Consider the following 15,717-nt stretch of genomic DNA (forward strand, 5'->3'; position numbering starts at 1 on the left):
ACACAAAGAAGGGAACGAGGTCAATACAACCTCACGGCAGTAAGGGAAAGGTAAAACAAAAAAAGACGTTTATATGCCACTTTCCTTCTGCTATCAATGAAGTGAGAAGGCTCAGAAATTGGAGGGCATTATAACTATCTCTGATGATTTATGCTACAGAAATCTAATGCACTTTAAAAATAGATTTCACTGTCAGCAAAGTGCAAAATAAGACAGCATGGGAGTGTTACTTACTCTCTTAGAACCGCATACCATATTGGCACTGGCAACAAACAATATATGTAATAAGTCCAGGGACAGCCTTGAAGCAGCAGGAAAAATGCTACAAAAACACCAATAGCTATACAACTACATGACAGGAGGTGGCTTGGTTTCTGAAAATCAAACAGAACATTGAAACGCTTCTAAATTCATGCTGATTGACAGGTTTTTAAAAGAGATTTTACAAAGTGAAGACATCTATTACATGATTAATTGAAGAACTGCATTTAAAAAAACCTGTCATTGGAGAAGCATTATTACAGGAAGAAAAAGCTGGCTATTCTGAAATTGTTGCTATTAGGCAATTCTCCATCTAAAAGTGACTATGTTCCTCAAGTTTGTCTGCGAGTAACTTGTTTGGAACTCTGAACATATTTCTCCTTAGTAACAATCTTATAAATGTTGATCGAGCTCCCTCACTAGCTCACAAAAGCTCATTTAATCCACAATAAACTGTGGGACTTAATCTTCATTTGGAACAATGCTTCTATCTATTCAAACTCCAACTTGACACGCTGCCCACGTTTCTCTCTCCACTGCCCAACCACAGTGTGTTCTTCTCTTCCCAACCACCTGCCAAACAAGAAAGGAGTTCCCAATGTGAGTCACGAGTGATGGCCTCCATGGGCTGTGCATGCCCGGGGTGCTCTGGGCCAGGAGTAATGAAGCAAGCTTCAGGGATAGACATTCTGACGATTGGAAACAAACGCACCCATGGAAAGCTGTGATGCTAAGAACAACCACAGAGGAAAAACACAGGAATGGAGGGGTAATATGGCATTCTCTTTTCTCTGTCCTTTGTTTTGTCTGTTTTCCCCTTGCTTTGCCAGCCAAAGCTAAATAAGGTGAGAATTAAGAATTACTCATTGTAGTAGAAGCCTTGTGGGGGAGAGAGACAAGAGGGTTATTTTCCTCTTTATAATTCCTCCTTACTGGCACAAAATGTCACCAGAAAGGAAGTAAAAAACAAGGATAAATTAGGACAGTTGGAAAAAGGAAGGTGAGACACAGCAATGTGATTAAGAGTGTAGAACTACACAGATCAGAATTCAAATTCTGGTTCAGTCAAAGTCCAAAACTATCCCGAGACTCAATTTCATCCCATTTATAAAATGGGAGTAATAATTCCATATCTATTTGTCAAGGTTGGTAATGCTTAAATGAGATTATGTAGAGCTTAACAAAATGCCCAGAATATTATAACAGCTTAATACATAATGGCTGCTGCTATTACCTTCATTTTTATTCTCTCCTCCCTACTTCTCTGCACTAGTCCCAGCAGGTGCTGTAGAAATCTGAAGGTGAATGGAACTGGAAATGGAGATGTGTGACACAGCATGGGGGACCCATAGCAAGGGGCAAATCTCAAACAGATGTGGAGATGGAGTCTCTAAAGCTGAAGGTGGCTGAGGCATGCATTCATCATTTAAGAGATGACACTGGTTTCACAGCATATTGAGAATAGGAAAATAATAACAACAGAAGTTTAAAAGAGTACATTATGGGGCGCCTGGGCGGCTCAGTCGCTTAAGCATCCAACTCTTGCTTTCAGCTCAGGTCATGATCTCACAGTTTCATGGGTTCAAGCCCTGCGATGGGCTCTGTGCTGGCAGTGCAGAGCCTGCTTGGGATTCTCTCTCTCTCCCTCTCTCTCTGCCCCTTCCACACTCATGCTCTCTCTCTCTCTCTCAAAATAAATAAATAAACTTAAAAAAAAACAAAAAGAAATGAGTACCTAAAAAAACATTTTTGAGGGATTTTCTAGAGTCAGTATAATATGGTATAATAATCTAATCCTTTGATACCTAAAATACACATTATCAATGATATTCACTCATAGGAAACGAAATCATAAAAAAATTCAGTTCAACTGAAGAAGAGATTGAAAGGCGTTTTTTTTTTTTAAAGCTTATTTCTTCATTTTGAGAGAGAGAGAGATAGACAGCGTGCCAGTGCATGAGATGGAAGAAGCAGAAAGAGAGGGAGAGAATCCCAACCAGACTCCACGCTTTTAGCACGGAGCCCAACACGGGGCTCAGTCCCACCAATTGTGAGATCGTGACCCGAGCTGAAATCAAGAGTCGGACACTTAACCAACTGAGCCACCCAGGTGCCCCAAAGGCTTTTAAATAGTAAGAGTGGGGGTACGTTTTCTACTTCCTCATGAATTGACTCCCCACCTTCCCTTAGCTCCTCAAAACACAACTAATGATAACAAACCATGCTGGCGCACTATGATGACTCTTCCCTCCAATAAGCACTTACTAAGCTGCACACTCTGGGTCTGCTCTGTACTAGGTGCCGGCCTCCAGGGAGTTCAAACCACATGGGTTGGTATGGACTCACGAGACTTGGTTCAAGGGGTTAATATTTGGGGATTTTATTAGGTAATACGAAAATAAAGGTCAACATGGGGCAAAATAAGGGTATTTCGTTCTAAAGCAAGTAACATCTGAACTGGCCCAAGCAAAGGAGAAGAGTATGTACAAGTTACATACAGAATACAATTATGAGGAGCTGTAGCAAATTATACTTAAAGAAAATACTCACTGCCTGTAATGGTGATGAATCAGAAATGACCTGTATAACTTGAGTGACACCATCACGAAGAAGTGACATAAATTTTGGAGTCAGGCATAAATTTAATTCCAAGGCTTTCTTCCATTTGCTCGCCAATTTGACTAACCCATTTAGCTTGTCTAAAGCTCTGTTTCCTCATCTGGCAATGAGGATAGTGTTTGTTTCAAGCCCACGGCTCCCTCCCCAAAGGCCTTCTCTATCCCAGCCGTACCAGTGACTTGCACTCTTCCAAAAGCCATGCTGCCTTTCTCCTCTTCTGGGGCCTGCTGCTCTCTCTGTGCGTCATCTTCCTTTTTTCTACGGAGCTATCCTATTCACCCTTTAAGACTTCACTTTGGCAACAGCCTCCCCGACGAAGCCTCCCTATACCCCACCCACAAGCATCGCGTTCTAAAAAGTACACGGCTGGGGTCATCTTACCTCCTAACTGCTCTCCATGCCTCCCTCCAGTTAAGACTATTGACCACTGGCATTTTAGTTTTCCTTCAGAACCGTTCAGGTTGTGTCACTTCACTAGGTTATAATCTCTCACTGAAGATGAATCAGAATGGTTTTGCAAACAGAACCAGAGGGTTCAAAAAAAATTTCACAACCTCACCTGTAATGGTCAGTTTGTAATGGTCAAAACTGACACAATGGTCAGGTTTGTGTGTCAAAACTTGGCTAGGCTATATAGTGCCCATTATCCTCAAACACAGATGTAGGTGTTGCTGTGAAAGCATCTTGTGGATGTGATTAAAGTCTACAATCAGCTGACTTTAAGGGAGATTATCCAAGGTAACTGGGGTGGGCCTGATTCAATCAGTTGAAAAGCTTGAAGAGCACAACAGCAGGCTTCCCTATAGAACGGAAGCATAGCTACCGAGCGTGGCTTCGGGTCTTGCCTGCAGGCTCCTGTCTGCGCCTCTTCACGGCCTGACCTGTGGCTTTAGAACTTTCCTAGCTAGCTCCCACAATCACAAGCCATTTCCTTACACTAAATCTACTAATACATAGATCCCACTGGTTCTGTTTCTCTGGTTTAACTCTAAGTGATACACCAACTCCTCACAAAATCCAATTTAAAATCTATAGTCTAGCATTTGAGGTCTTTGATTATTTCAACCTAACCTACACTCTTGGTATAATCTCCTCTTCGTCCCTTGAACAAACCTTCCACATTCTCCCCAAGTTGAACTTTTTATTCCAAAAGCAGCATGGTGTAGAAAGAGCATGAATTTAAGTATCGGCAAATATTAGTTCTGTCATTTTGTAATAGTGTGTCTTTGAAGACACCGTGCAGCTCTCTGAGCCTAAATTCCCCTCTTCATATCATGAGACTCCTAACTGTCAGATTTAAGGTTGTGTTAAGCTTAACTGAATAACACATGCAAAGCACCCAACATAGTCCTGGGATAGTGGAGCTCAATAAATATTACTTATTATACCAGCATAATAAACATTTTCCCAACTCTGCCTCTGTTTAGATCATCCAGTTTGCTTTATTCTCATCCTCTCCCTGTGGTAGTTAATTTTCTATCAAGACTTACTTTTTCCTGTTGTCATCGTCCTCTCTAAAGTGAGCTCTCCTCTATTTAATATATATCACAAACACTTAATATATATTAAAGTTGTCAAATGTCAAAGCTGTCTTTTGCAATGTAGTGTAGTATAAAACCTACGTCTGATAAGGTGGTCATGTGTGTACATCCTTACCTACTTTACTCTAATTCTAAGCTCCTGGAGGGCAGAATCTGGATTTTCTATTTCTCTGTATAGCCTATGCAGTAGTTAGCATTACATTGTACATCCAATTAAACATTCACTGCATTACCAGGTTAATGGATAAAGGAGAATTATCAGCTATGAAATTGTGTTGACTCATCAAGCTAAAGACTTCATATCTTTTCTCAACGACCAAAACAGCAAGATAGACGTGAAAAGATAATGTTTGGCACAAGTCTGTTCTGGATTCAAATCTTAATTCCTCCACAGCCTAGCTCAGAGTGGCCTTTTGCAAAATACTTAAACAGCTTTGGTTTCCTCTTTTGTAAAAAGAAATTATAATGCTTTCAGCACTGTTATGAGTTTAAAATGACAAAATAAACTCCAAGTACCCAGCAGAATGCCACTACTAAAACATGGTTGGTTCTGTCTCTCTTGCTATCGTGTCAAAAATTATCCCCATTCTAGCAATTTTACTCACATTCAAATAATGAAAATTACTTGGAGGGAATTATTTAAGATGCATTAAAGCACCATAAAAAATTGGAATAAACACCACTGTTCTTCCTTCCATTACAGAAAAATAAAATATAAAATTAGAAAAAGTTACCACTGGGAATGTCTGCAAACTATTATTATTAAATATACCATCCTGATTATATTGCCTTTTAGAGGACTTGGACATGGTAATAATTATTAGAGAGAATAAAGAAAATGCAAGTGGCATATTCTCCCCAAAAAATGATAATTAGCAATATATGTTAAAAGAGTAAAGTGTTTTAGTGTAGTAAAACCATATATGTACAGTTATTACTTACTCAGTTATATGAAGTATTATTAAAATTTTTTGAGGGTTTTTTTTTGCATTCAAAGTACAGTAAACTAGAGACTGATTCTTAAAATAAAGATAAATAGAAAGTTCTGAAAATTTGCATTAGAAATTTCAGAAAGTTGTAAGAAGGTAAGAATAGTTCCAGAAAAGCGCATACATTATTTAAAAAGGAACATTTTGAGTAAATGATTTTGTCACTTTCTAGCTACCAAACTTTTAATATCAGATAAAGCTAAATATACTGCTTTGAAGTAGTTTTCTGACCACCTGTACTAGAAAGATATGGGATGCTTACAACAAGCTAAGTAATTATTACAAGGAACAGATAATCCACAGCTAATGCCATAGGAAAATTTAAATTATGCAGCTATCTTTATAGCCCTCTTAAGTTATGGGGCCATTATTATTAATATACCTTTTTCCCAACCAAAGAAATAAAGATAACTGAAAAAAAGGGACCCAATATGACAAAAGCAAATGAAAGTAAGAGTTCGCTTAGTACACCTTGCACATTGTATGAACTCATTACAGTTGATTTGGTTCAATTTCTTTCTCCAGCCCTAGTGATTTCACACCATTATCTGAACTTCATTATATATTCTGAACATACCTTAACTTCTTTATTAACACCTCTAGTAAGGTTAAAATGAGACTTGATGATCAACAAAGAAGCGTAAGATGTCCATCCCAAAAAACCAAGAACAACATTGATGGCCAAGAAGAATCTGTCATAAGTGTGATAATAGGACAATCCTTTCAATGCAAGATGAATCAGCTCCTTGCAAAGGGAGACCTATGGAGAAAGGAAGACACAACTTGCCACATGGGAAGAATAAGAAGTTTTAAAGGAAGGAAATATATTAAAATTAGAGTGCATAACTGTAGATGATGGATCAAGAACAGATTTTAATTATTCGAGGAGCTTCTTGCAAAGTATAAGAACAATTCCTGGATAGAATGAATTTTGAATCTTGATAAGAAAGGGCATTGAAGATGTAAATTATGATATGTATAGTGATTTAACATGATTCATTCTGTGGAAATACCTACAGATGACACATGAAGGAAAGTAACGAAGGCTCTCGAATATTGGTCCCACAGAGCAAAGATACTTACATTTCTATCATTTTTCATTTTCTCATGTCAGATTACCCAAGTCAGTTATAAAGCATCATTAAAACAGGAAAACAGTAGCTCACTGTTTTAAAACCATAAACAAACATTAGAAATGCACGGTATTACTTAGGCAATTTGAGAAACTGAAAACAGAATTCTTTCCTTCTTTGAAACTATGACCATTTAAGAAAAAGAAAATTAATGAAAAACATAGCAGGGTAGTTCTTGAGAAGCTTCAAAGCGGCAGTATAAACAGTAGGCTCCTGATAGTGTGTAGATAAGTCCAAATGTACAAATATGCCATGTTCTAAGATGTTATGCATTTAAGTATGGTTATAGAAATTTGGAATATACTTTCTCATTATAGAAAATGGCAACTGTTCCCTTCCAACGCTAACCTTAAAAAGTCTACCCTGGCAATATCTGAAATAACAGAAGTTTGCCCGTGGCTAAAGCAGCTACTGAGAAAATCGAATCCTTACTTAAGTGTTCAGGAAAGCTCCTTGGCCTGCCCACTTTGCTCTCCATTGCATATCTCGCCCCTCCCCATACTCCAAACGGTGACCAGCTATTTCTAGACACCAAGCCCACATACTTACTGCTTCATCATACTTTCTCTGTTTTATGTAAGATCTTGCTTTTCTTACAATGTTTAGCTGTTTAGATTCAGGAAGCAACCTACAAAAGAAAAGGTTAGATTTCCAATGTCTCCTCGTTTCAATGACAAGTTTTCTTTCTTGTTTTTCTTTCTTAATTGAAAATGAAAGGATGGTAAAAGCTGAGAAAATAAAAACTGAAATCAAAAAAAAAAAAGGAAGAAACCTAAAGCTAAGTTGCATTATTGCTAGTCATCTGAACCCTCCCAAGAAATAACTTCTAAATTTGGTTCTCTTGACTCAAAGTTTCAACTCCAAACTATACTTATGAAGTCATATGATCCATCATTTTGAAGAAATGAAGTACTCTGGCTAATAAAGAAATTCTGACTAAAACAACGCAATTAACGGAGCAGCAAATCAGTGGCGTGAGCTTCAGTACCCAGAGCTTTGGGTGTTCATCCTACACAGACACAACAGACAAGGCCAATCCACTATGGATGGATCCTTGTACCCCTGAGCTAGACAGGGACTTAGAATTGTCATGATCAAAACTGCAGGCAATCAAAACCAACAAAGTTGATGAGCAATTTGAACCTCTTTACCATTCTTATACTACACAATATACTTGTGGTTCCCTTATCTTTTATTTCTCTTTCTGTCATTTTCCTGTCATTTTACCACAGTAGAACCCTTATATACACAAGAGAAATACTCCTAATACTGCATAACCAGGAAATATACCTAATGGCATTAAGTTTATGGAATGTAAAAACTGAAGAAATATAACCGGAACTCAATAACCTGATTGAAATAAGTATATTTAAACACAAAATTGAACGTATACTGCTTAATTAAAACTTATAAAGTGAATACCTCCAAACTTAAAAGGTATAAAAAAGTTTTTTAAGGCTTTATTAGGGTTAGATCATTTGAAATTGATATTTTTGTATGTAAAAAGCTACTAAATTAAATATTGACGATTTCAATGATTTAACATAATATAATCACTTATCTTTCTTCTACTTGATTCCAGAAATCTCTAAAGAGATAAGATGGGAGACCTGCAGGAAGTAAATCTTTTATGTAATGTTATTAATTGGGTGGGGGTCATAGGCTTCTTTCTGAATCTGATACTCTCTAGAAAATGCATATAATATTACATACAATATCCGAAAATTCACGAACCCCAGAAACTCATCTCTCTGAGTCCTATAAGCACACCTGATTAAGAACTGCGCAACTCCAAGGATCCCCAGATCTTTCAACTCAGAGGAACCCAATCACTATTTCAGACTGCAAGAAGTCTCCACCTCAGGACTCACTGGGATTTGGAGGAAAAAGATACCAGGAAGTGGGAACACATGAAAGAAACACAAGTTACTTCAAAATGTTGTCATGGTCCCATTCTTTGTCCTTCAGATACCGCACATTTTGGAATATTTTCCTAGAAGTTTTAGGACTGGAATCACTGGGCCAAAGAGCACCAGAATTCTCTGAAGGCTGTATCCGAGTCGAATTTTCCAAATTTCTATAAAATTCTTCTAATCGGTCTCTCTTCCTTGCTTTGATCCCCTCGGCTTCCTAAAACAGGAATTCCATTTTCTAACTTAACTTGAAATTGATATGGGCATCTTATTGTCTACTTTATCAATTCTAAACTTCCTGGACTATTGATGACCATCTCTTTCCATTCTACTTAATTTCCCATTACCCCAAATGTACATCCTCAGCTATACAATGGTTACACACTTCATTCGTCACCTATTCACATCTGAGTTTTTGTTCATAAAGATCCTTCCCTCTCTGCTTTCCAAAATCAAATCTTTATCACCCTTTATGGCCCTCTCCCAATCCCGCCTCACACCATTGGCATTTTAGTGTGGTCTACTATCAATTTCTCATCAATTAAATTTTAATTTCCATGTAGACCATTAATTATTTCTATTAAAAACCATAATACTATAATAATACTTAGCAAAGTACTAAGCACATAAAATGAATCAATAAATCTTAATTGATTAAAATGCTATCAAAATATTACAAATCTAAAAACAGGGGAAAGGGGCACATGGGTGGCTCAGTTGGTTGAGCATCTGACTTCAGCTCAGGTCATGATCTCATTGTTTGTGAGTTTCAGCCCCACAGCAGGCTTTGCCCTGATAACGCAGAGCCTGCTTCAGATTCTCTATCTCCCCTTTTCTGTGCCCCTCCCCTGCTAATGCTCCCTCCCTCTCTCTCAAAAATAAACATTAAAAAAAAATTTTTTTAAGGGGAAAAAATAAGAGAATAATATACATTGCCATTTTAAAAGCACCTAATTATTTGCTAAACTAACTTAAAAGATGAAAAGCAGGCTTGTCTGGAGCTAAATTTCTTAGGCTAATTTAATACATGTTCTCAAGCAAACTCTTAAGAATGAAGGAAGAAATATTTTTAAAGAAAAGTATTTATGCTATATTATGTTACATTTCATTACATTATATATGAAATTTTATATATGGAGCACTTAGGTAAAAAAAAAAAAAACAGCATCAGGCTAATTTATGCTTTTCCTAAAATTAATATTTATAAGTCTTGGGGTATACCAAAGGTGTTTTTTTTAATATTTATTTATTTTGGGGGAGAGCGCAAGCAGGGGAGGAGCAGAGAGAGGGGACAGAGGATCTGAAGCAGGCTGTGTACTGACAGGCTGACAGCAGTGAGCCCACTGTGGGGCTCAAACTCATGTACAGTGAGATCATGACCTGAGCCAAAATTGGACACTCAACTTACTGAGCCACCCAGGTGCCCTGGGACACACCAAAGGTTTATGGTATGTCTGGAGTTCATCAAAATGTTCCATACAAATCTCACTGTAGCATTAGGACATTAAAGACTTACAAACTTGTCCCCAATCAAAATTTTTTAGCTTTCTGTAAGTTGAGAAAGGTACAAAATCATTCTTAGTGTCACCTATTATTTTTAATTTTTTTAATGTTTATTTATTTTCAAGAGAGAGAGAGAAAGAGAGAGAGAGAGAGAGAGACAGAGTGCAAGCAGGGGAGAGGCAGAGAGAGAGGGAGACACAGAATCCAAAGCAGGCTCCAGGTTCTGAGCTGTCTGCACAGAGCCTGATGTGGGGCTTGAACTCACGAACTGTGAGATCATGACCTGAGCTGAAGTTGGATGCTCAACTGACTAAGCCACCCAGGTGCCCCAAATAATTAAAAAATTTCTAAAAGTAAAAAAATAGGGATTCAATTACATGACACCATTTTATTATTTTTTTTTAAGTTTACTTATTTATTTTGAGGGTGGGAGGGGCAGAGAGAGAGAATTCCAAGCAGGCTCCATGCTGTCAGGGGGACTCAGTCTTACAAACCGAGATTATGACCTGAGCCAAGATCAAGATTTGGGTGCTCAACTGACTAAGCCACTCTGGCTCCCCTTACACCATTTTATTTATTTATTAAAAAAACCACTTTTTTTTAACATTTATTTATTTTTGAAAAAGAGAGAAAGAGAGCACGAGCAGGGTAGGGGTAGAAACAGAGGGAGACACAGAATATGAAGCAGGCCCCAGGCTCTGAGTTGTCAGTCAGCACAGGGCCGGATGCAGGGCTCTAACCCATGAACTGTGAGATCATGACGTGAGCAGAATTAACCAACTGAGCCACCCAGGCGCTCCATACACCATTTTATTTCTTAAGAAAAAGAGAAGATCTAAAGAAATATGGTAAGATGTTGACATTTCTTAAATCTGGTTGTGGGTACAAGGATTTTTGTTATATTCTTCATTCTTTTCAGCATGTTTGAAGAGGGATACATATGTACATAGGACATGTATGGAAAGATGCATAACAAACTGCCACTTTGTCTCCAAGGAAAAAGACTATAAAACTAGAACTCAGAAGAGGTAACATATTATTATTGCTTGTATAATTTCTATTGTGTATATGCATTACTTTTTCATTCACATTTTATCAACCAGGTTTTAAAAAAAAAAAAAAAACAATTAAAACATTAAAATTTAACCACAGTTTCTGGCTATGATGGAGAATCTTGGACATACCAATGCTCCCACCAGGAACAACTAGAAAGCCTAATAGAATAAAATAAAAATCACTTTGACGGTGCTCGAGACTCACTGAGACCATCAAGACTAAGAGTTATTAAGATCCTGGAGAGAAGCAAACCGGAGAAGTAGTCCAGCATTCTACAAACATTAACTCTTAGGGCATCTGCCATTCTTATTTTTGGCAAAGGTTGAGAACGTGGGCATATATCTGCTGCCAAGAGGTAGAGAATCCAATACAGCCTTTGACAATCCTATAAGGCTGCGGAGATAAAAACTAAAATATGTGGCTGCCAATGCAGCCAGGACTTGAGGATCCAAAAGAGAAGAAAAATAAGAGAATAATATACAATTTTCATCCTGGATTTTTATTTTTTAAGTTTATTTATTTATTTTGAGAGAGAGAGTGTGTGTGTGCGTGCACTTAAGCAGGGGAGGGGCAGAGAGAAAAGGGAGAGAGAGAATCCCAAGCAGGCTCCGCACTGTCAGCACAGAGCCCGATGCGGGGCTCAAAGCCACGAAGTGTGAGATCATGACCTGAGCCAAAACCAAGAGTTGGAGGCTTAACTGACTGAGCCACCCAGGTGCCCCTCATTCTGGATTTTTTTTAAAAAAAGACATGAATGAAAACCTATCTGGAATGACTTAAGCTAACTTAACAGTTTCTGAGGTGAAGTCTTAAGAAGAATGGGAGAAGGAACTTTTATAAGCAATAACTTCTATGTGGAGAATTCTGGTAAAGAAACAGAGGTCACGTGCTAGTCAAAAGGGAAGTGAGCTGGACACCCAGCAAACTCTTCAGCTGTGTGGGACACAGCAGACAAGCAGCTCTGAAGAAAGACCTGAACAGGAGGGCGGAAGTTTTGTCAGTCTCAAGATACAGAAGAGACAAAACTTGGTGTTCAGGAGCCACTGAGGAAGGATAACACTTGCCTTCCACTGAGATGCCCTGGAGGCTATACTCCAAGAGCAGACACAACCAGAGGGAAGAGATGCAATGCGGCTGTGAGTCAGCTGTCATTCTGTTAGAGGATAAGGTAAAACCTCACTGGAGAAGGAGATAATCCAGAGCTTCCAAAACTTTTAATTCACAACGATAAGCATTCATCTAAAACCCACCAGACTCCATAGTAGAACCAAATGAAGACTGGAGAAGCACACTCACAAATGATATGGTTATTGGTGGTGTTATCAGCTGCACTTTAACTGTGGCTACTATACTCAATAATAAAGGGCAAGATAGAAAATTGCACCAAAGAACTGGCATCTATTTTTTAAATGAATTGAAATGGAAATTCTACAACTGAAAAAAAATGTAGTAACTGAGACTCAGAACTCAAAAGCAGCAAACTGGACAAAGCAGGAGAGAGATTTGGCGTATTAGAAGACAAGTCACTAGAAAATATCCTGCCTGAACTTTGAAGAGCAAAAAGAATGAAAAATACAGAGAAGACTATTAAAAAACTCCCAAATAACATACAAGCCCCTGTGAACGGCCCTAATATTTACACATGTAATGAGAATGCTAGAGAAGGAGGGAGAGAGAACTTGGTAGAATATTTGACGATCGTGGCAGCAGATTGTTTCTAATAGTAACTTGTATGAAAAAAAATTTCTTTATTGGCTAAATCTTTTATATTTAAAACATCAAGTTTTAAAAGAATCTATTACCAGCAGGTTATGTTTAAATAAAAAAAAAGAAAGAAAAGAAAAAAGTAGCTATGATAGCTACTATTTCATCTTTTTTTAGTTATATGAATATTGTAGAGGCAAGTAAACCATGTTTTAGGATTATCAAGAATTTTATCATTAATTATTCAATATCTCTAATGTTTGGAGGACAAAATCTCCTTAAAATGCTATCCTTTGAAGTGTTTTGTCTTTTACATCTTCTCAGATTTTTATTACAAAAATATTTCACTTGTACTTATGCATGATATTTTAGGAATACCTAGTGATATCTAGTCCATTCCTTTTTAGAATATTTATTTAGATTAAAGGAGAAATATTTCAAGAAGGTAAAGACAGAGAAAGGATGTTATTTCTAGAATAATCTGCATTCCGTTACACTGACCATTGATGTAGAATCTTATTTTCATCTTTTAAGTCATAACTGAGTAAATAAAAATTTTCCATGTATGTATGTGATATATAAAAGTTACTTTTTTAAAAAGAGGAATTTCAATCTTGAAGGGGGAAATTGCATTTATAGTATATCAGATGGGTGACATGGTAGAAAGATTCACATGAAAAACAGTATTTAAATTTGGTCTAAGTGAGGAACTTTAATCCATACCACCTAACAGAAACAAATACATTAAAAAGAAACAAAGTAGTTTTTGCCGGTTTTGGCAAAAAATATATTAAAATGTTTTGTTAAAGTTTAACTGCCCTGAGTTTATATAGTAATTTTTAAGTAAAAGAGAATCGCCATTTTTGCTTCTATTGGCAAGGTACGTTTCTTCTAAAATATCCCTTAAGAAACCTTTCTTGTTCTTTTTCCATTTCATGTAATTTTTTCCTTTAAAGTTTTGCTGGGCCTTACTTTGGCCTCTATTGTACAGTTTTCATATACAAAGTGTATTTCCTCCTCCTCAAGGTAAATTGACAGTCAAAACTTTTATGTTTCTCCTAGTCATGGAGCTCCACCTGCTGTACGTCCCTTGGCATAGCATTAGATCGGAAGGACCCAATCTTAGGTTTGAGTTTCTTTGTTGAATTCTACTTGTCAGAATAGATATTACAGGACTTTTATTCTTTTTCAGAAGTATTTAAGATATAAAAGATAAAATCTACTTATTTTTTTACAGAACAGGATAAAATAGGATATGCAAATACCATATGGATCCATTGGACTCTTTTACAAGATATGGTAAAGGACCTTAGCAATTGTATTTTTCTCACATCTTGAAACATTTGCTATTTCACCACCCTAGGAATTATTACATTATTCATGCTAGACAAGACTAAATAAGAGAATGGAAGAATGGTGGAATATCATTAAACTAAAATCTAGTGATGCTGGTGAAGTTGATCACGTAAGTAAAATTTCAAGACCATGAACCTTCTGATGTCAATACCCTAGATAAATTTTCTCAAACTTAAGAATTGAGGAGTGAATAATGTATTTCTAAGAAGGAAAAGGAAATATGGCATTTATTCAAGAAGTCAGGCCTTCAATAAACAATTATTTGTAACAAGAACTTGAGCTATTTTGTAGAAAAAAATCTGTGACAACTGTTATCTTTCTTCTACTATGATGTTTACATGCCAACAATCACTTGATATAGCTTCTAAGTGGATGATGTTGACATTATCTATAAAGGTGACTGTAAGAAAACAGATGGTATAAAAATGAATAAATTCATTGGATTACAGAAAAATAAAGAGTCCATGGTACTCAGATGGTAAATGGCAACAACTGTTTTTCCCAGCATACTGAACATATGTAATAAAAAAAGATACTACTCATAATAGAAATAAAACGTCCAGGAATAAAATAATGAAAAATGTATATTGTGGGGAAAACTACAAAATTTTACTTAAGGACATAACGGGGGATAGGAATAAGTAAATGTTGGATAGTAATATTCTATACTGTAAAAATGTCAATCCTCACCAAATTGCTTCCTAAATATAGTACAATAAGCAAAGAAATTTTCACTTTCATAAAACTCAAGGTAATGATTCTAACATTTATATGGAAGAATACATTTCTTTTTTATGCCCATTATTTTTATGATTTTGTGATTTGTGCCAATGATTAAACTACCTATTTATTTTTTGTTTCTTTTTTAAGTATATGCTTTATCAAAGTAATATATGCACATAATTTTAAAAAGTAAAAAACTGTGCAGAGGGGACAAGGACAACCAATAAACACCTGCCCCACCCTTCTCATCTCTCATTCCCCAGTCCAGGACAAAAACTTTTACAAGTGTCTATTTTTAGTTATTCTTGTAGTTACCTCCATTTTTCTTCATAATATGCTTTTATTACTATTTCTTGACTGGATGACCCGAGGCATTTTCTGTTGACTCCTCACTGATTCTGCCTGTTCCTGCTGTCTCCTTCCCCCTCAATATGGTTATATTACTATTTTTACCTCTTCTGTTGGCTACATTGGTCACTTTATTTTTAAGTAATCTCTACATGGGGCTCAAACTCATGACCCCGAGATCAAGAGTTGTATGCTCTACCCACTGAGCCAGGGAGGTGCTCCTACATCAGTCACTTTAATAATGGGCCTAGCAGTGCCTTGGTGGCTCAGTCGGTTGACTGCCCGACTTTGATCCAGGTCATGATCTCGTGGTTGATGGGTTCAAGCCCCATGTCAGGGTCTGTGCTGACAGCTCAGAGCCTGGAGCCTGCTTTGGATTCTGGGTCTCCCTGTCTCTCTGCACCTCCCCTGCTCATACTCTGTCTCTCTCTCCTTCAAAAATAAATAAACATTTAAAAAAATGTTCAAATAATGTAGTACCTAAACCTCTGTCTTGTTTTGTCAACTACGTCCAGAATCTCCACATTCTATGTTATGAGGACAATAGCGCCACTACTATTCCATTTATATT

At 37.0% G+C, this 15,717-nt stretch overlaps 1 protein-coding gene across 11 annotated transcripts in view; it reads right to left on the reverse strand.

Annotated features, from left to right (window-relative positions):
* PIGN (phosphatidylinositol glycan anchor biosynthesis class N) overlaps positions 1-15,717 on the reverse strand; it is a 103,823-nt gene that overhangs the window by 45,025 nt on the left and 43,081 nt on the right. For 10 of the 11 annotated variants that reach the window (XM_015077234.3, XM_053205801.1, XM_015077235.3 and 7 more), the window contains 3 exons: positions 7,093-7,171; positions 5,988-6,170; positions 235-374 (listed from right to left, as the gene is read on the reverse strand). In XM_015077234.3, coding sequence (XP_014932720.2) covers positions 235-374; positions 5,988-6,170; positions 7,093-7,171 — 402 coding nt within the window. The remainder of the gene's footprint in view (positions 1-234; positions 375-5,987; positions 6,171-7,092; positions 7,172-15,717) is intronic. The other variant, XM_015077239.3, reaches the window with a different exon arrangement.

This window comes from Acinonyx jubatus, chromosome D3 (genome assembly GCF_027475565.1).
Source record: "Acinonyx jubatus isolate Ajub_Pintada_27869175 chromosome D3, VMU_Ajub_asm_v1.0, whole genome shotgun sequence".
Taxonomy (NCBI): domain Eukaryota; kingdom Metazoa; phylum Chordata; class Mammalia; order Carnivora; family Felidae; genus Acinonyx; species Acinonyx jubatus.